At 42.4% G+C, this 20,432-nt stretch overlaps 1 protein-coding gene across 4 annotated transcripts in view; it reads left to right on the top strand.

Annotated features, from left to right (window-relative positions):
- The window catches only part of USP13 (ubiquitin specific peptidase 13), a 134,125-nt gene that overhangs the window by 25,194 nt on the left and 88,499 nt on the right, over positions 1–20,432 (top strand). For all 4 annotated transcript variants that reach the window (XM_052642414.1, XM_052642413.1, XM_052642416.1 and 1 more), the window contains exons 3-4: positions 7,228–7,288; positions 18,713–18,834. In XM_052642414.1, coding sequence (XP_052498374.1) covers positions 7,228–7,288; positions 18,713–18,834 — 183 coding nt within the window. The remainder of the gene's footprint in view (positions 1–7,227; positions 7,289–18,712; positions 18,835–20,432) is intronic.

The raw sequence follows: 20,432 nt of genomic DNA, 5'->3' as shown, positions 1-20,432 counted from the left end.
GTGGCATTTATTTAGCATTTCCTCCTGTGAGGGTAGAAATGTCTTTTCATTCCTTTTGTTGGCCATTCTCCTTTTCTTCTCCATGACTTGCCTATTTATATTTTCAGCCTATTTCTCTATGGATTTATCTTTTCTTAAAAGTTTGATTAGTTCTTTTTACATCCTGGATACCAAAATTTTGTCTGTTATAGACACACTTTTCTTATGTTCTGTGGCTTATCTTTTTACTTTATTTATGAATTATTTTGTAGAACAGAAAGTTTTATTTTTTAATTAGTTGTTTTTGTTTTTGTTTTTTTTTTGCTGCATAACTCAGCATGTGGGATCTTAGTTCCCTGACCAGAGATCAAACCCTTGCCCCCCTGCATTGGAAGTGCAGAGTCTTAACCACTGGACAGCCAGGTGAACTGGTTTTGAATTTTGATGTAGTTAGGTTTATTAAACTTTTCTCTTATGAGTTGTGCTTTTTTCTATCTTGCTTAAGAAATTGTTTCCCAACTCAAGGTCATAAAGATATTTCTTCTAATATTTTTAAAAAGAAGTGTGTGTGTGTGAGAGAGACAGAGGGTGAAAGACACACAGAGAGACAGAGATTGTGAATGTTTTAGTGTTCTAACATTTTAGATCTTTAAATCATCTATAATCTATTTTTATATTTGTGTCAAGTGTGGGAATCTGCTTTTTTCCTTATATTGATTACCAGTTGTCCCACTATTACTGGAGAAGTACAGCCTTTTTCAATGTCTTATAGTGCCATTTAAAAAAATATTTAAACTTGCTACTCACACTTGTGTCAGCTTGGAGACACTCACTTCTGTATGTTGCTCTTATTTGTGTCCCTGTGTGGATGCCTCAGGTCTTGATGTCTAGGAGTACGAGCACTTTTTCCATGTTCATTTTTTTTCCTAGAGATTTCCTAGATTTGAATGTTTATTTTTCCATATGGATTTTGGAATCAGTTCATCTAGTTAAAAAATACTGTTGAGATTTTGATCACGACCACATTGAATTTATAGATTGATCTATAGTATATATCATTGTCTAAGCTCCGTGAGGGCAGGGAGTCTGGTCTGTTTTGTTCACCTCTGAGTCCTCAGCATGTAACAGTGCCCAGCACATAGTAGGTACTTCATAAATACTGACTGAGTGACTGTTTAACATGGCATACCTCTCTATTGACTCAGGTCTCTTTTATGTCCTTCAGTAATGTTTTATAATTGTCAATAAAGAAAATTATTATTTTATTTATTATTTATTTTATTAGACTGTTTAAAAAAAATGTTTGTGTGTTTATTTTTGGCTCTACCGGGTCTCCGTTGCTGCGAGGGCTTCTCTCTAGTTTCAGAGAGTGGGGGCTACTCTCGAGTTTCCATGTGTGTGCTTCAGTAGTTGCTGCAGGTGGACTCAGCAGTTGTAGCTCCCGAGTTCCAGAGTACAGGCTTAGTAGTTAGGGCTCTTAATTGCCACCTGCCACGGACTTAATTGCCCTGAGGCCTGTGGGATTTTCCCGGATCAAGGGTCTAACTGGTGTCCCCTGCATTGCAAGGCAGATTGTTTAACCACTGGACGGCCAGGGAAGCCCTTATTAGATTTTTTTTTAAGGTATCTATCCTATAATTTCTATGGGCTTCCCTGGTGCCTCATTGGTAAAGAGTCCGCCTGCCAATGCAGCAGATGTGGGTTTGATCCCTGGGTCAGAAAGATCCCCTGGAGAAGGAAACGGCAACCCACTCTAGTATCCTGCCTGGGAAATCCTGTGAACAGAGAAGCCTCGTGGGCTATAGTCCATGAGGCTGCAAAGAGTCAGACATGGCCTAGTGACTAAACAACAACAACATAATTTTTGTAACTATTATTACTGTTGTCTTTTATGTTTTAATGTATTTAAACTGGTTATCCGTGTTGTTTGGAGATGTTATTAATTTTCAAATATTAATTTTATGTTTGGCAATACTGTTCAATCTTCACCTTATTCCTAATGGCTTATAAATTATCTTTGATCTTCCATAGTCAATGCTGATTTGAAGTTCATCTCATCTCTCACCCTAGCCTACCTAGTATGTTCTCTGTTTAAATTTAGGACAAAGGAGAGATCCCCCAGTTGCACAGTGGGGAGAAGAGGAAAAAAGACCAGGAGGTCAGACAGGTCGTAAACTGAATGGTTAGCTTGAAAGTATTCTAACACTGGCCTGATACTATACAATTTCCATTCAGTACTCCTGTTAGGCGGGGCATAGCAATTCTGATGAAGTTCGTGTTGTATCATCTGTCTTAACATAAAGTAGTGAAGTTTTAGGAGACTGAAAAAAAAAAAAGAAGCTGAGGCCCAGAGACTTGAAGTAACTTGCTCCAGGTCACAAAGCTAGTGGCAGAATTATAGAATGCAATTACTTCTGCCTCTGAAATTTTAAAGTTTAATGTTTCACTCTCTGACCACAGTTCTCTCTCATTTTAGTTCTTTCACTCATTTATTCCTGTTTTAATCTGTTTAGCCTGCGTCTCAGCATCTGTGACTTTAAACATTCTCTTATCACCGCTACCCTCAACTGACCCTCATCCCGGTGTCTTGCCTCCTGACGGTCCTCCAGAACCCCGCCTCCCCCACTGCACCCCCAGTCTGTCCACCAGTGTCATCCTCTGCTTCCATGGATGTACTGCCCACATGCACTGCCTTGTGGTTGGGGACCATGTCAGGTTCCTGGCCTTTCCCCTTCTGCTGGGCCCTCTCACTGCCCAGAACATCTAGCCTGTTCCTTCCAATGCTTCCTGCAATACTTTACCCATGCCTCCCTCTTCATTCTCCAAAAATGATCAGACCTGTGCCTTCCAGAGCAAACAGGGACCCTGGACAGAAACCTTGAGCTCCTGCCTCACCTCCTGGGAGCTCATTTGCAGTGGTCCTCCTTTTGTTTCCTCCCATCTCAACAGAAAGCTGTGCCCTTTCAGTCCCCGTGGCCCTATTTCCTCCTACCTCAGAGCCTCCATTCACTCCACTCCCTCTTACATTTCCAGCATCTCCCTCTTCTGTCTTTTTTCTTAAACCTTAAAAGGGAGCATGCCTCAGAACTCTAAGTTGAGTCCTGCTTCAGTCATCTCATCCTTCAATTGAAGCTTTAAAACTTCCACTCTCACTGTCTCAATACAGCCCGCTTTAAGTTCAACACTGCTGTTTAGTTAACCTTCCTGTGAAGCAGCTAAAACTGCCAAGGTTGTCAGTGACCTCTTAGTTGCCAGAGTTGGTAGATATGTTTTAGCCTTGAGTTTTTCAGTCTTTAAACTTGTTTTTCTTTTGGAACTTCTCCTCCTCTGCTTTCTTTGGCACCATTCTCTGCTGGGTTTTCTCCCATCAGACTGCCCTTTCTCAGTGTCACTAGCATCGTTTCATTTCTTTCTTCCTGTTGTTGCTGCTGCTAAGTCACTTCAGTCGTGTCCGACTCTGTGCGATCCCATAGATGGCAGCCCACTAGGCTCCTCTGTCCCTGGGATTCTCCAGGCAAGAATACTGGAGTGGGTTGCCATGTCCTTCTCCAATGCATGAAAGTGAAAAGTGAAAGTGAAGTCGCTCAGTCGTGTCTGACTCTTAGCGACCCCATGGACTGGAGCCTACCAGGCTCCTCCGTCCATGGGATTTTCCAGCCAAGAGTACTGGAGTGGGGTGCCATTGCATTCTCTATTCTTTGTTCCTACATCCTAGGAAGTACTGGCATTTGCTCGTCCTCATCAGGCCATCCACAGCCTTGTTTAGCCACTGTGTCTGAGCTGATGACTTCTCAATCAGTGTCCCTCCAGAGCTAAAGGTCTGACCATCTGACTTTGACCTGGCCTCCTCTACTCAAATGCCTCATAGGTACTTCAAGCTCGTTTTGCCAGACTGAATGAATTATCTGCTTTCTCACCATGTTCTTTGTCTTGAATTCTAGAGGCTTACACATCCTTTGATTCTGCTCTCATTCCATGGCAGGCTGGTTATCAAGTCCAGTTATTCGGGCATTCCAAACAGCCCCAAATTCCTTCCTGTCCTCTTCATCCCTGCTGTTCTTGTCCGAGTACTTGTTATGCCTTAAAAGGGCTAATGCTGTAGCTTCCTGACTTGCCTTCCTTCCTTCCAATGTGCTGTCTTCAGAGCCCCCGCCCAGTCTGCATGCTGCTCTCAGAGTGATCTTTTCACCCAGTGTGCATCTGTGGCACACTGAAGCTTAAATCTTGAATATCTTTCTCTTTGTTGCAGGATGAAGTCCAAACTCTTCTCTATTTGATTACAAGGCATTTCATGATCTGATCCCTGTGACTTTTCCAACCTTCCCTCTTACTGCATCAGCTCCATTGCCCTAGATATAGCAAACCCCTTCTCTTTCCTGGAACACACCATGGTTTCAGGCCTTCGTGCATGCTGTTTTCTGTTTTGGGGGATGCCCTCCTTTCATCCCTATTCCTTTTATATCTGTTGTACTCCCTATCGGAGAAGGCAATGGCACCCCACTCTAGTACGCTTGCCTGGAAAATCCCATGGACGGAGGAGCCTGGTGGGCTGCAGTCCATGGGGTCGCTAAGAGTCGGATACGACTGAGCGACTTCACTTTCACTTTTCACTTTCATGCACTGGAGAAGGAAATGGCAACCCACTCCGGTGTTCTTGCCTGGAGAATCCCAGGGACGGGGGAGCCTGGTGGGCTGCTGTCTATGGGGTCGCAGAGAGTCAGACGTGACTGAAGTGACTTAGCAGCAGCAGCAATACTCCCTATGGTCAGCATATCCATATATCTATCCATCATCCCCCCACTCATCCATGTTTCATCCATCCATCCAACCAACCAATCAACTAGCATAATTGCTCTATAGCTGCTGTCCACCAGGCCCACTGCTCTTCTTACCTCACCAGCCCTGCCCACCCCTTCCATCCCCAGAAGAACCATCATTTCTTCCTTATGATGTCATACTTACCTCTCTTAACCCTGGAATCCCTTGTGCTGTTTGTTTGCATTCCTGCTCCCCTCTGATGCTGGTGAGCTCCTCAAGGGATGGAGCGTGTCTTCACTCACTTTGCAGCCTGAACTCCAGCAGAGAGCCTGACAATCACGTCTGTGGCTGAGGAATTCCAGTTTCTTAAGCCCTGTAGATTTCTAGTGGTGACTGATGCAGGCACAGAGGTGATGGTCTTTGGAAGGAAGGTCTTTTTTTTTTTTTCTGAATGGAATCAGACCTAATCTGAGTCTGAGTTGTGACTCTCACATTTGGGGAGAGCCTCACAGTCCAGCAAGTCTCCCTGAAACTCCTCTCCTCCTTTCTCCCCACACTTTCATGCAGGAGTGGAGGGGACAGAGAGATTGGAAAAAGCAAAAGGATGCTGTAAACTTCTGTAGAGGGATTACAAGTGACCTCCAGGATTGTTCAGTGTGGATGGTTAAATATACCTTTGGTGCAGGTTTTATCTCGTCGTTTTTTGAGGCAGGTTGTTGGAGGGAAGGGGAGCAGAGACTCTGAGACCTTGGAGGAGATAGATTCTAAGAGCTATAACATGAGTGTAGCATTAGTATTTGGACAGACAAGTTTTTGAGCTAAAGTGAAGTGAAAGTCGCTCAGTCATGTCTGACTCTTTTTGACCCCATACACTATATAGTCCATGGAATTCTCCAGGCTGGAATACTAGAGTGGGTAGCCTTTCACTTCTCCAGGGGATCTTCCCCATCCAGGGATCAAACCCAGCTCTCCTGCATTGCAGGTGGATTCTTTACCAGCTAAGCTACCAGGAAAGCCCAAGAATACTGGAGTGGATAGCCTATCCCTTCTCCAGTGGATCTTCCCGACCCAGGAATTGAACCTGGATCTCCTGCATTGCAGGTGGATCTTTACCAGCTGAGCTATCAGGGAAGCCTGGTAGTTGCTTTTTTTTTTTTTTCCTGAATGGAATCAGACCTAATCTGAGTCTGAGGTGTGACTCTCACATTCGGGGAGAGCCTCACAGTCCAGCAGGTCTCCCTGCAGCTCCTCTCCTCCTTTCTCCCCGCACTCTTTTGAGCTAAAGAGTTCAATAATTTTACTTTCCTGTGGGAACTATAAACTTATAGTAGAAGCTATAAAAAATTTATTGGGAGAATCACAAAGATGAGTCCACTTTCGATGCCAAATAGTGAAATGTGGGAAAGAAGAGTTAAGACTGATAGGCTGCTGCCGCTGCTCAGTCGCGTCCAACTCTGTGAGACCCCGGGGACTGTGGCCGCCAGGCTCCTCCGTCTGTGGAATTCTCCAGGCAAGAATACTGGAGTGGGTTGCCATTTCCTTCTCCAGGAGATCTTCCAACCCATGGATTGAACTCGTGTCTCCTGCATTGGTAGATGGAGTCTTTACCACTGAGCCACCTGGGAAGCCTCTAATAGTGATAGGAGGGTGAACTAAAGAAGCAGCAGGGCCTTGGTGTTGCCTTAACGTGTGGCTGCTTGAAAGGATGCTGGGGTTTGACTCACACAACTGCTATGTGTTTGAAATGTGCTCTTTTCTAGTAATGAGAAGAACATGCATGTGGAAATATAGTTTTGGTCATTTGAGGCAAACATTTTAATAGCCTCTTTGAGAGTAGAACATTTTGTGTGAGTATCAAAAGGGTAATGAATGACTTCTTTTGCAAAACCACTTACTTGATAGCAGTTTCACTACTGTAGGGGACTTCTACCAGAGGTAGAAAATACACAGAGCTTAGGGTGGTAAGCAGTCACCAGTGGGAGCTCCAGAAATGTTGAGGGAGGTTAGATTGGGCCTTATTATGACCAGAGTATCAGCAGCTCTTTATTGATATTTATGAATTCTTTCCAACAGCAGTTGTTGTGCACACTGAGGATCAAGCACAGGGCTTAGTGGATAGCAGGGGAACAATAGCCTCCCTCCTGGAGTCGTCATCCCCTCAGGGCTCCTCTGGCCTCGGGCATGGCCTCCAGCCTTTTGGAAACACTTGCCCACTTGAAGTGTCCACTTCACCCTGACCCCTGGCTTCCCCTTCCCAGAGGCACTTTCTTGATAATTTGGTGAAAGCATGATCAGGTGGACCATTACCTTTGTCTTCCTCCTCCTTTCATGGACATGGGTCAAGTTCTTGTTTATCCTGGGATCTCTAGTCCAGATTGAACATTTCCTCTTGGCCTCTTTATGAAAACTAAGAACCTCTGAGATGCTACCCCCACTCCCAGTCATCTGTCCCAGAGGCTTCATTTTAACAATCTCTCGTTTTCTTTTCAGAAGGTAAGAGGCGCATCTGGTGGTGCTTTACCCAAAAGGAGGAATTCCAAGATTTTTTTAGGTAATGTAAATAGTTGTCAACAGTTTTCTGTGTGTGTGCATGTGGATGGGTGACTGCACATGTTTGATTGGGAGCAACTGGCTGTTTACTGCTCTACATTTTAAAGATGAGAGGAACCAATTTCACTCGAGATGGTCTGTCTCCACTTTGTGTTTACCTGTGGTGAAGGATGCTTCCAACACACTTGCAGGGTTAGTGTTTTGAAGCAATTAGGCTGATAGTGCCTGGAGAGAAATCGTACTTCTGCTTCTGGTCTCCTTTTTCACTGCCTTTAAAGAAGAGACAGTTTTTTTTTTTCTTTTCTTTTTTGAATATTAGCCAAACTACAGACTTTAGTTGTATTTCACTATTTGTTGCTCTAGTATCCCACATTGCATTTGGTTGTCATGTTTCCTTAATCCTGTCTAATCTGTGATAGTTCTGTAGACTTTTAAAATCTTTAATAATTGTGACACTTTTGAAGAGTACTGGCCTCTATTTGGATTGTACCTCAATTTGGATTTATCATGTGACTTCATGGTAAGCCTGAGGTCATGTATTTTTGGCCAGAATTCCTCAGAGGTGATGGGCCCTCTTCAGGGCCTGCTGTCAGGGAGCACATGAAGCTGAACTGTCATGTGGGTGATGTTCAACCTTGATCACTTGTTAAGGTGGTATCTGCTGGGTTTTTCCACTGTGAGGTTAAGGTATAGTTAATAAATATTTTGAAAGTGATACTTGGAGATGATACTAATACTTGTTTCTCCTCAAGTTTTTGTTCACTAATTTTATCATCCATTAGTGGATCTTGCCTGTAACAATGTGGTGTTTATCTAATAGTGATTTTCTGTCTCCCTCATTCAGAAGAGCCAGTTTTGCTCATACAAGTGAGGACTGGCATCTATCTCATGTAATCATGATCATATTTCATATTAAAGTTCCTGTATGGTTTTCCCAGAAGAAAAAAAGGGTTTGATGATTTTTGACCAGGCAAGTTGGTATCTGGAAATGCCTAGGATTATTGTTTAGAAGGAATTTCAAAATTGTTTGCATGTTGTTATTTTATTTTGGTTAAAAAATTCTATATGCATACGTGTGTGTGTGTATCTCTCTGTGTGTACATAATGCATGTATATGTGTATATACTATGTACTTACATATATGTGTATATATGTATGTATGCATATGTGTGTACATACATACCTACAGACAGACAGTAGTATCTGGCAAAATGTGCTCCAGATTGTTAGTAGTAACTCCTTCCTGATGGTGAAATTGAGGTGACATTAGTTTTCATCTTTTTACTTATTTGTGTTTAAATTCTTCTTCTGTTACCAAAAGACACATTGATTATTTGAAAAGTAAAGCCATTGGATGTCTTGGAGCTGAGTTTCCTTCATGGTTGGGTTCTCTGTTACTCTGCACTGGGTCCACTCTTGCTGTCTTCTCTCCATATTTTCAGCCCATGGTTTTCTTTATGAGGCTTATCTGCAGTTGGTGTTTCCACACTGGCCAATCTTTCCCACTGCTCGGCATGGCTTTGAACTATAACCCAGGTTAACCAACTAGACTTGGAGAAGCTTAGAATAAGTTGAAATGATTGCTGAAAGCTGAAATGATTGAATGCATTTTGACGTTTTGGTTATAAGCCTTCGGCTCCCTTGCACTACTAGTGATAATGAACTTCTTCTGAATTAAATGACATCAGCATGGCATTCTTAAACATCCTGATCTGCTGTTGTGGTGTTTCATTATTTTCTTTGGTTGAGTAAAGGAATTAGCTGACCTCTTGTCCTTTAACCTTTGTGTTTTTTACTCAAAAGACCTTGTGGTTTGATTTTTCTAATTATCATATTGGTGGTAGAGGATATTGTCAAGTAACTTAAAAAAAAATAATCCAAAGGTAAGCATTGAGGTTTTGTGCTTCTTACTGTGTGAACCCCTCCATTGCTTCCTGGGAGCACTAGCCCACCCTTTCGTTTCAGGGAGACTTTTTCTATGGCATGCTCTCTGTGTTCTCTCAACATTTCATGTCTTAGAAAGCCAGAAACTCACAATCCAGCAAAAATGTTCTATTTGGATTGTGCCAGTTTTTAAAAAACTTAAATTTGAATGTCATTGGCACTCCACTCTGGGACTTACCGTAGGCCCCAGTTCTTTCTAGATTTTATACTCAGATGCTTCACTAACTTATATTAGTAAGAATTATGTTTCACAAGCCCTGATTTAAAGCCTCCACTGGTGCTTCATAGCAGCCACTATACTCTCGCCACACTGATCATAGCTCTGCTTTAAAGGTGCTGTGGCCTGTAAATTAATTCCAGTGAAGGACTGTATTAGACTTGTGCTATGCTGTGCTCCCGTCATGTCCGACTCTTTGCAACCCCATGGACTGTAGTCCTCCGAGCTCCTCTGTTCATGGGATTTCCCAGGCAAGAATACTGGAGTGAGTTGCCATTTCTTCCTCCAAGGGATCTTCCTGACTCAGGGGTCAAACCCATGTCTCCTGAGTCTCCTGCATTGACAGGTGGATTCTTTACCACTGAGCCACCTGGGTAGCCCTGTATTAGGCTTACCTCTGGTTTAGCAGGAATTATAAAATATTGGTGAATTTAAATGAGGTAGATGTTAATTTCTTTTATTTCATGTAGAAGATGTTGGGAAACAGCAAATCCAGGCTGATGTGATGCCCTCATCTTCATCAGATTCTAGGTTCTTCCCATATTTCTGTTTTACCCTCCATCCTGGTCTGTGATTTCTAACCTCATGATCACTTCATGGTCCAAAATAGCTGCTAGAATTCCAGCCATCACGTCACCATTCTGGAAAGCAGGGAAGAAAAAGGGGAAGGGGCAAAAGAATCTAATCTCCCAGTTTATTCATTTTCCTTTTGTCAGCGTTCTCACAGATCCCCATGCCACACTTTACTTTATACTTCTCTGGTCGGAAATTGGTCACATGCCTATGCTGTGTGCTGCATAGGAGGCTGGAAAGCAAAGTCTATTAACTGGCTTCACTGAGTAAAGTCTGTTACTAATGAAGAAGGGGAGAGTAAGGACTGCCCTGGTGGTCCAGTGGCTAAGACTCCATGGTTCCAATGCAGGGGGCTGGGGTTTGATACCTGGTTAGGGACCTAGATCTTATATCCCACGCCTGAGAGTTCGCATGCTGCAACTAAAGATCCTGCACGCCACAACTAAGACCTGGCATAGCCAAATAAATAAATACAGAATGAGAAAAAGGAGGAGGAGAGAATGAATGCTGGGAGGCAGCATGTAGCCTCTGCCACAATTTCCTTCCCTAAAAAGGGACATTGGGTTGTTTCTTCAAGAAAAGGAAATGAACTCAGAACTCTCTTGCAGCCTCTTTGTTTCTTTGACTAGAAAGTACCTTTTCACTGCTATTGAAATATAGTTATGATGACCCATCACAAAACACATGTGGATGACTAATGCTTTCTCCTGGGTAGAGGCTTTTTATCCCCTTCCACTTAATGACTTTATGACCAATTCCTTTCTAGTTGGCTTAATACTGACGTTGAAACCACTGAATCATTTAGTCACAACTATTGATATTAACTATTCATATTGATTTTAAAAGGGAAACTGAGGCCATTAGCAAGTGCTGTATACTTACCCAAGTCTCCTGACCCCATTCTGCCCCTACATTTAAGTTAACTCTTTCTCCTGATTACCTCGATAGTCATCTAAATGAAATCCTAGTTAAGGATCCCTCAGATCTCACTTTTGCTGGTAACTCTTTTTAGAATCAACAATGACAGTTATTGGTAATTTTTGAACCAGAGAAATTTTGTGCTTCTCTTAGGAGAGAAATTTAAATTTAGGATTTTAAAAATATTCTTTGAAATACATAGCACATGGACAAAGCTTAAAATTGAAAAGTTTTAAGAGCCTCCATAACAAAAAGCAAGTTTTTCTCCCTTCCCTATGTCCCAGCCACTTCGTTACCCAGAGACAAATAGTAGTTTCTGTTTGTACATCCTTATGTATGTTGTGTATTCCTCCAGTAATAGTTTAGACCTATGCCATGCTTTTAGATTTTGTTTGTGTAGGTGGTGGGGAGCCACCACCTACACACTTTGGTTCCCAAACTGTGTCCTGAGGCACTCCAGGTTGCCACAACAAATTCACAGGTAAATCACAGGATATTTTAACTCTTTAAGGGAACAGATTGATGCTTGAACATTGCATGAATGAGTAGCTTGATGCAGTCTCGCTATTAGAGTACCCCAAAGAAAGGCAATGCCAAAGAATGCTCAAACTACCACACAATTGCACTCATCTCACACGTTAGTAAAGTAATGCTCAAAATTCTCAAAGCCAGGCTTCAGCAATACGTGAACCATGAACTTATAGATGTTCAAGCTGTTTTTAGAAAAGGCAAAGGAACCAGAGATCAAATTGCCAACATCTGCTAGATCATTGAAAAAGCAAGAGAGTTCCAGAAAAACATCTATTTCTGCTTTATTGACTATGCCAAAGCCTTTGACTGAGTGGATCACTACAAACTGTGGAAAATTCTGAACGAGATGGGAATACCAGACCACCTGACCTGCCTCTTGAGAAACCTGTATGCGGGTCAGGAAGCAACAGTTAGAACTGAACATGGAACAACAGACTGGTTCCAAATAGGAAAAGGAGTACATCAAGGCTGTATATTGTCACCCTGCTTATTTAACTTACACGCAGAGTACATCATGAGAAACTCTGGGCTGGAAGAAGCACAAGCTGGAATCAAGATTGCCGGGAGAAATATCAGTAACCTCAGATATGCAGATGACACCACCCTTATGGCAGAAAGTGAGGAAGAACTAAAGAGCCTCTTGATGAAAGTGAAATTGTAGAGTGAGAAAGTTGGCTTAAAGCTCAACATTCAGAAAATGAAGATCATGGCATCTGGTCCCATCACTTTATGGCAAATAGATGGGGGAACTGTGGAGGCAGTGGCTGACTTTATTTTTCTGGGCTCCAAAATCACTGCAGATGATGACTGCAGCAATGAAATTAAAAGATGCTTACTCCTTGAAAGGAAAGTTATGACCAACCTAGACAGTATATTCAAAAGTAGAGATATTACTTTGCCAACAAATGTCCGTCTAGTCAAGGCTATGGTTTTTCCAGTAGTCATGTATGGATGTGAGAGTTGGACTATAAAGAAAGCTGAGCGCCGAAGAATTGATGCTTTTGAACTGTGGTGTTGGAGAAGACTCTCGAGAGTCCCTTGGACAGCAAGGAGTTCCAACCAGTCCATCCTAAAGGAGATCAGTCCTGGGTGTTCATTGGAAGGACTGATGTTGAAGCTGAAACTCCAATACTTTGGCCACCAGCTGACTCATTTGAAAAGACCCTGATGCTGGGAAAGATTGAGGGCAGCAGGAGAAGGGACTCACAGAAGATGAGATGGCTGGATAGCATCACTGCCTCGATGGACATGGATTTGGGTGAACTCTGGGAGTTGGTGATGGACAGGGAGGCCTGGCATGCTGCGATTCATGGGGTTGCAAAGAGTCGGACACGACTGAGCGACTGAACTGAACTGAACTGATACTCCTTTCAGTGACTTCATCTCTTTGTAGAGCGCTCTTGTTTTTAGTGGTTTCTATGGTAAAAAGGCAAGAACCATGTGAAAATAAATGTGGAATGGAAAATAAGGAAGGCAGTGTCCAGTCTGATTCAAAAAGAAGTTCTGCGTGCCTTCCAGGTGCATACATCCCTTTAGTCAGGGATTAATGGTTATTTAAGAGGGAAATAAAACATTTATTTCCTTTCAGTTTATGTGTATTATTTTTTCAAATGCCTACTAACTTGTTAGAACATAAATATTTGTTATTCTTGCCTGGAGAATCCCAGGGACAGGGGAGCCTGGTGGGCTGCCGTCTCTGGGGTTGCAGAGTTGGACATGACTGAAGCTACTTAGCAGCAGCAGCAGCAGCAGCAAATATTTGTTATATATTGAGTTATTAAGTTATCTTTTATAGTTATTAAGTTATTAAATAGTTATTAAGTTATACTAAATAAACCGAATATTGGGCATGTCTTTTGGTTTAGGGCCACTGTGCAAAAATTGCTGGGAAGCTAAAGGGCGCTGTGAACTGAGAAAGTGGGTAGCTCTGCATTCATGTTTTTAAGTTAGAAAGGGGCATTGTTAGGCTGTCTTTGAGAGAGGTAATTTACAACAATGTGAAAGACTGTGGATTTTGGGAGTTGGCTGATACAAAACTTACTGTTTTATGGGATGGAAGGAGAGAAGAGGGAGTGGAAGGGAGTCCAGGATCTTCACAGAAATACCCCAGGACTCTTGATGAGATTCTCACCTCATCTGAAATATTCTTTACATTAAAGCTACAAATCTGTAGTCATGTAAATAACTGGTAGTAAATTTAATTAAAAAGATCATCTCTTTGGTATGTCATACAATGAAAGTGAAAGTGGAGAGCGAAAAAGTTGGCTTAAAGCTCAACATTCAGAAAACGAAGGTCATGGCATCTGGTCCCATCACTTCATGGGAAATAGATGGGGAAACAGTAGAAACAGTGTCAGACTTTATTTTTTTGGGCTCCAAAATCACTGCAGATGGTGACTGCAGCCATGAAATTAAAAGACGCTTACTCCTTGGAAGAAAAGTTATGACCAGCCTAGATAGTATATTCAAAAGCAGAGAAATTACTTTGCCGACTAAGGTCCGTCTAGTCAAGGCTATGGTTTTTTCTGTGGTCATGTATGGATGTGAGAGTTGGACTGTGAAGAAAGCTGAGCGCCAAAGAATTGATGCTTTTGAGCTGTGGTGTTAGAGAAGACTCTTGAGAGTCCCTTGGACTGCTAGGAGATCCAATCAGTCCATTCTGAAGGAGATCAACCCTGGGATTTCTTTGGAAGGAATGATGCTAAAGCTGAAGCTCTAGTACTTTGGCCACCTGATGTGAAGAGTTGACTCATTGGAAAAGACTCTGATGCTGGGAGAGATTGGGGTCAGGAGGAGAAGGGGACGACAGAGGATGAGATGGCTGGATGGTATCACGGACTCGATGGACATGAGTCTGAGTGAACTCCGGGAGTTGGTGATGGACAGGGAGGCCTGGCGTGCTGCGATTCATGGGATCGCAGAGTCGGACACGACTGAGCGACTAAACTGAACTGAACTGAACAACAGTGGCTCAGACAATAAAGAATCTGCCCTTCAGTGCAGGAGACCTGAATTCAATCCTTGGGTCAGGAAGATGCTCTGGAGAAGGAAATGGCAGTCCACTCCAGTATTCTTGCCTGGAGAATCTTATCGACAGAGGAGCCTGGTGGGTCCAAAGGGGTCTCAAAGAGTTGGACACAACTGAGAGACTAACACAAAACAGGGTTAAATGTTCACACTTCTATTGACTCCTCTACCTGCCTCCTCCCACAACTTTTACAAATAGGAGTAAATGAGTCAGCTCTTCTGTGTCTGAAGATTGGGATGTCAAAAAGCTACTGCTTACTCCTTGGAAGGAAAGATATGACCAACCTAGATAGCATATTGAAAAGCAGAGATATTACCTTGCCAACAAAGGTCCGTCTAGTCAAGGCTATGGTTTTTCCTGTGGTCATGTATGAATGTGAGAGTTGGACTGTGAAGAAAGCTGAGCGCTGAAAATTTGATGCTTTTGAAGTGTGGTGTTGGAGAAGTCTCTTGAGAGTCCCTTGGACTGCAAGGAGATCCAACCAGTCCATTCTGAAGGAGATCAGCCCTAGGATTTCTTTGGAAGGAATGATGCTAAAGCTGAAACTCCAATACTTCATGTGAAGAGTTGACTCATTGGAAAAGACCCTGATGCTGGGAAAGATTGAAAGCAGGAGGAGAAGGGGACAACAGAGGATGAGATGGTTGGATGGCATCACTGACTCGATGGAGATGAGTTTGGGTGAACTCTGGGTGTTGGTGATGGACAGGGAGGCCTGGCGTGCTGCGATTCATGGGGTCGCAAAGAGTTGGACACGACTGAGCGACGGAACTAACTCACTGAAACCTCAGGGAGCTTACATTCCACCCTTTTTGCCTTTAAGTTTAACAATCATACTTGATGAGGAATAGGTGGAAAACAGAGCGGCTGTGTAAAGTTCCTGGAACAGACCTGCTCAGGAAAGTTATCTGTGCCTGTAACTACCAGAAGTTTTAAGGAAACTCCATTTTGTCCTTTCTTTCTGAGTAGGTCATAGAGCAGGTCTGGGCTCAAGGAGCTGTCCCCATACCCTCATGGGAGGGTTTGCTGTTGGTCAGATTTCCCAGCACTGATGCAGAAGGCTGCTCACTTCTAGCACACAGATTAACAAATTAATGTTAGTTAATTTGTTACAGTCCTGCTGAGATAACCCTGAGCTGGGCTTCAGAGCCCTGGCTTGATTTAGAGATTCTTTCCTCTGCTGTTCCACTTTGTAGTGACTTCTTGAAATGGCTGTGGTCCCAGCTGCTTCTCAGGGATCTGAGTAGATCACTGAGGTAGAGTTCAAGAAGGGGTATTATAAAATAAAATTTGTTTTTTTAACTTCGAGAAAGAGCCCATCCAGGAATTACCAGTTCATTGTCCCAGTGACTGTTTGGAAGAGGCTGGGGATCCTTTTTCTGCTGTTCCTTAGCCCTTAGTTACCCTGTAGTTTCCTTAACCAGATATTTTGGGCTGGAGAGACTCTAATTAGAAAAATTTAGAGATTGTGGACTTATATTTAGAATCAAAGGGTCATGTATATTCAGGGGAAACTTTAACTTTGCCAGTTAGATTCAGAGTGTACGTTACCTCTGCTGAATGTGGGCTTCCCTGGTGGCTCAGACGGTAAAGAATCCACCTGCAGTGCAGGAGACCAGAGTTTGATCACTGGGTCAGGAAGATCTCCTGGAGAAGGGAATGGCAAGCCACTCCAGTACAAAGCTCTGCTTTTTTGCATGACAGCAGTCTTGCTTTTTTAACAGACATTAGTTACCAATGTAAAAAGGCCCCAAACTGAAACAGCACTTTGGATGCGCTAGCTTTGCTTGTCTTTAACATGCTGGAGCTGTTAACTTCCTAAAGTCTCCTTTCCAGACGTTTGTGGAGTGTGTGGTGTGTGCTGGGACTAGGGATTTGAAGGTGAATAAGACTCACTTCCTGTGCTTAGAGCTTACCATCTAGAAGCATCCAAAGTTTATATCTTCTCCACGTTTGGATCACGTAGAAGATCCCCTATGATATCCTGGTCCTCCTGAAACTGACTGCATCATTGCTTTGGAGCTGTCAGCCAAAGGGAAGGGAGGGCGCTTGTACTTATGTTAGTTGTTAATAGTGTGGAGAAGAGAGGACAGTGATGGTGATGGTGGGAGTGATGGCAGCTATTCTGTGGTGCCCCTCACCCCTGCCAGATCCCAACCAGGTGCCTTAAAACCTTATCTTCTTTGATTCTCTCAACAGTCGTACTGGGTAGCTAATATTGTCTATCGTCTCCTCATGAGGAAGATGAACTTGGAAAGAACTTTCCCAGGCTTATGCAGCTAGTCAACATCAGGGTGGGATGTTTTTTTTTTTTGGACTTAGTTTATCATTGTTTTTGGCCAGGTAAGGTTTAAATAGCGTTATGAATTGTGTTGTTTTCTCTGGAACAAAAAACATTTAGATTATGTGTTATATGAGCTGAATCTATACACAAAACCAAAAAATTTATACTTTGGCTATTCAAAATTATTATGCACAATATAATAAAGAAGAATTTAAGAATAAAGTTTATCTCCTTGTTCTTTTCTTTCTTTTGGTCTTGCTGGTTAGGGATTGAACCTGTGCCCTTGGTAGTAAAAGTGTGGAGTCCTAATTCACTGAACCACCACAGAATTCCCCATTCATTGTTTTCATTTGTTCAGATTTCCTTCCAATTTTTGTCTATGAATATAACTAGTATAAAGTTGTCTTTTCAGTGATGATGAAATTGATAATTTTAGCATTAAGATGGCATAAACATTTCCATGTTTCTACACAGTCTAAAAAAATATCATTTAAGTAATATTCTAGTGGGTTAAATACCATTCTCATTGAACATTTAGGTTCTAATTTTTAAAACTTAGATACTGGGACATTCTTGTTTTTATAACATAGGATGTCTATCTTTGTTTGAATTATTTTCTTTAAATAAAAGCCTTTAGTTACTTCTTAAACTCTTAGACTCTTCTTTGACATTGATTTTTAGAAATCAACCTCTTATGGCTGCCTAACAATGTGATTTGTTTATTTTGTCATTTCTGATCCTTATTATTTAGAACCTTTTTGTTAAAATGTGTAGACCGTGTTCCAGCTGTTTATCACTTTCCACTTAAAACTGCTCTCCCTTTGAAAATTTAAGAGCAGATCTGTACATAAAAAGGTACCAGGTTGAGGCTTTTGAGGCATACAACAAGGCAGCAACATAATCTAGATCCCTTGGTTCTTAGCTGGCTGCTTCGTCTAGTAAAATAACTTTCTCCTGTTTACAGAGCCCATATTTGTGTACCTGTTTGTGTGTGTGTGAGTGGAAGATGGCTTGAGAGCTCTTAGTCGCCATAGTTCCAAATGTCTAAATATACAAACAGGATCTGGGTTTCTGCCATCCATGTGAATGCAAGGCTGAAATGTCCATGTAAATATTGTGACAGGACATTTCCTTGAGCCTTTGCCTAACCTTTCCCAGAGACTAGCCAAGCAAAGAGGTGATGACTTGATAGATACCAGGCCGGACTTCCTTACTGAAAATCCTCCATGACCTGAGGGCAACAGGACTGCTTAGATTATAGGGTCCCCCTCTGGCTTAGTATCTCAACAACTCTTAGTGGGGAGGGGAGGGTAGGAAAGAGAGAGACAGAGGGAGGGAAATTGAGATTTTATTTTAAAATAGGTCACCAGTAAATGGTGAGAATTATTATGTGCCAGGTCTCTTGTTTATAATTTATTTATTCTCCATATAAACTGTGTGAGAGAAGTTTTATTCTCTCCATTCTACAAATGAGGAAACTAAGGCTTAGGGAGTTTGTGACTTGACCAAAGAAACATTAATTTTGGAGCCAGAGTTGAAGCTGGGCTTATCTACTCTCAAATCCATGTACTTTCTTCTGTTGTGTTGGAGAAATATTCCATCCTATTCTTGTGAAGTCAGGAGCCAAGTACCCGACAAGTCATAATGACCAACGTCTTCCTTTCAACATCTGTAAGAACTGAACATCTAGTGCAAATGAATGCTTTACGTATAAAGCTTTATGATGTGACTCAGCCTTCTTTGTCCATCTGTTCCTAGTAGATAAGTGTGTACCACTTAGGGAGGACAGAAAGGCCTCCCAGTCCTGGCTTGGGGCAGGTGAGTGGCTGGATTGCCAGCCCTGTGAGCTTCTGGCTTTCCCAGTGAGTGCTGCCTTGGTTTGCTATATTCTGTCTTCACTTCTTGTTCTTTGTTTTTGTTTTCTCCTCAGATCTAGATACTGATGACGATTTAAATAGCGACGATTATGAATATGAAGATGAAGCCAAACTTGTTATATTCCCAGACCACTATGAAATAGCCCTACCAAATATTGAGGAGTTACCAGCCCTGGTCAGTGAGTGTGCACGGCTGCTAGCTAGATGCGCGTGACTTTCTGTGTCAGGTGTGTGTGCGTGTGTCAGGTGTGTGTGCTGGGCGGTGGGGAAGGCAGGGTGAGTGAGAGAGGAAGAGGAGAATGAGCAGAAACAGGAGCAGATTGCTCCTTGTCTGCAAGAGGGCCCCGCAGGGTCCTTTGCAGTAACACTGGGCCACATGCCCTCTGCTGCTGCTGGCTGGCCTCCTCCACGTGGGCTGGCTTCTTGTTACCTGTGAATCACAGTCTTATGCTTAGATTTTCAAACTGTGTCCCTGAGATGTGCAGGAGAGGGACTGCCTCCCCTTTAAAGGGATGCCTACAATTTTTCTCTCTTCTGCATGCTGGCCTTCCATGTATAATTTTGTTTGGGAAACATAGAAGAGTTCCACTGAGAAACAATAGCAACACGAGTTTGAAAATAACCATTTAGAAATCACAGGTGTCCAGGAGCTTTGTGGGAGTGTATTCTTTTAGGACAGAGATCGCTTGCTAGATTTTAGAATTTAGATTTAGTGGTGAGTTTTTTTCCCCTTCCTTTCTTTTTTGTGAAGCAGCTTTCATCTTTCTGGACAACTTAAAGCTGAGGGCGGGGTGGTGGTGGTGGTGGTGGTGTTGGTGGTATGAGGAAGCCAGTTTCTGTTTTACTTTGATTCCTGAATTCTGTGGGGCCCAGACTATTTTGCTACTCTTCCCTCATTTCCTGTGTTGTCTCCATGGCCTCATCCTTTTCTTGTGTTCTTTTCCTTTCTTTTCCTCTCTTCTACTCTGTTGCGTCCTGACTTCTCAGAGTCTGGCCACAGATAGCAGAGTTAGACATTCCAGCTCATTTTTTCCCTCCTCAAGGTTTGCTGAAACCAAAGCTAAATCTCTAGGCCCCCGATTCTTCCAAATGTTGTGTGACTCTGTCTATAGCCTCCTCCCTGCTCACGTGCCCCTGCCAAGTGGGCATATTTGTGCTCGGGGTTCCCATGGCATTAGGGGTGAGGTTTCCACCATTCAGCCAATTTTGCCTCTCATCTACTTTATACCTAAACATAAGACCACAGAATTGAAACGTTTGTCTATTTAGCTATGATAGCTCTTTCCTCTAATTATTTGATCTAGCATATCCTTTTTATTATGATAGTACCAAGTGCATAGCTTTTAGCAATGTGTACAGAATTTAATTACCTCTACTTACTGCAGTTCCCTGTATCTACTCACATGGCATTTACCAAGGGCAAAATATATGGTGGACAAAATGGTCTTACCATTATCTGATATTATATACTAAAGTTTATATCTGTATAAAACTAGGAGTTCTCACTGCTCTTGTTTAATATAACTCTTGAGTCTGTTATCAAAAAAGAAGCAGCGCATTGTGAGTGAATGTCATGAGGGATGATTTTTCTCTCACTCACTTTTGAAAAAAAGTCTTCACGTGAGAAAAGTTAAGAGAGCCTTTAACTACTTTTAATTATTCTCTGTATGCAGAACATAATTCCAAGTGTGAATGCTTTTATAGAGAGGTGAAGTGTCACAGAAATCTGAATCTAGCAATATATATTATAATTTCTAATAGAGTCTTCTAGAA

This window comes from Budorcas taxicolor, chromosome 1 (assembly GCF_023091745.1).
Source record: "Budorcas taxicolor isolate Tak-1 chromosome 1, Takin1.1, whole genome shotgun sequence".
NCBI classification, from domain to species: domain Eukaryota; kingdom Metazoa; phylum Chordata; class Mammalia; order Artiodactyla; family Bovidae; genus Budorcas; species Budorcas taxicolor.
Note: the sequence above shows the minus strand (reverse complement) of the source record. Positions and strands in the feature narration are given on the sequence as shown.